At 37.7% G+C, this 903-nt stretch overlaps 1 protein-coding gene across 1 annotated transcript in view; it reads left to right on the top strand.

The window, feature by feature from the left end:
• fbxo18 (F-box DNA helicase 1) overlaps positions 1–903 on the top strand; it is a 20129-nt gene that overhangs the window by 10549 nt on the left and 8677 nt on the right. Inside the window, exon 16 of the mRNA XM_013913401.1 lies at positions 229–325. Coding sequence (XP_013768855.1) covers positions 229–325 — 97 coding nt within the window. The remainder of the gene's footprint in view (positions 1–228; positions 326–903) is intronic.

Below are 903 nucleotides of genomic sequence, written 5' to 3'. Positions count from 1 at the left end.
TCTTATCTAGGTGCAATTTCGGCGTGTTTAGTGAAGCCGTTCGACTTACAGATGCAAATCCCAGCTGCAGGCTCCACTTCATCGGCGTGAGTGTGAATCCACATATAATTATATGAAGGGATGCGTTACGTTGCGGGTTAAATTTGATCAAAAATTAAGACTTTATTGTTTGTTATCAATGTATGTAACGTTTAGAAATCAGTATGTGATATTGATATTTTCCTTCAGGATATAAAGAACATCGGGCTAGACCGTATCATGGATGTATGGCACCTGCTGCAGCAAACAGGGCAGCAGCTCCAAGAAGGAGAACGAAGACGTCACTGTAAGAATAAAATGATACACAGCAATGGAATATAGCATTTCTCATAGCATGAGAATATTGTGACAGGAGTATATTTGTGGTATATTTGCTTTGCCAAATAAATAAATTGTATGCATGTTTTAATCCATCTGCTCTCTTTCAAACTGCATTGAGCACTTTTTACACCATCTGCTCCATCTTCTGATTGGAGTGGCTCTATAGCTTGCCATTGATACCAGAGCCGAACATATCTTACCAGCTACTGTTAGATTGTGGGGACTGAAGGTGGCTGTTTAGCAGCAACTTTCAAAATCCTAATAATCATATTGTTGCTTTGTTTAGGGGAAGAAAAAAAAAGTAAATAACAAAGTGTATCTCTGGCCCATGAAAAGAAAGTTTTTATTCTGTAATTATAATTTATTTCCTTTAAATAAAAGGCTTTTAGTGCTTTCAACAGCTTTGTTTGTGTAGGTTCAGTCATCCAGGTCAGGCGTTTAACTTGAAGGTAATGGGATTCATTTTTTAGACGTTTCACTTCTCATCTGAAAAGTTTTGTTCAGTTCAAAAGATTTGGTGGGGAGTCCGGTTCTCAAGCACTT

Source organism: Pundamilia nyererei, unplaced genomic scaffold (assembly GCF_000239375.1).
Source record: "Pundamilia nyererei isolate P.nyererei 1_Seehausen unplaced genomic scaffold, PunNye1.0 scaffold00130, whole genome shotgun sequence".
NCBI classification, from domain to species: domain Eukaryota; kingdom Metazoa; phylum Chordata; class Actinopteri; order Cichliformes; family Cichlidae; genus Pundamilia; species Pundamilia nyererei.
The sequence above is the reverse complement of the archived record's forward strand: the minus strand, read 5'-3'. Positions and strand labels throughout refer to the sequence as shown.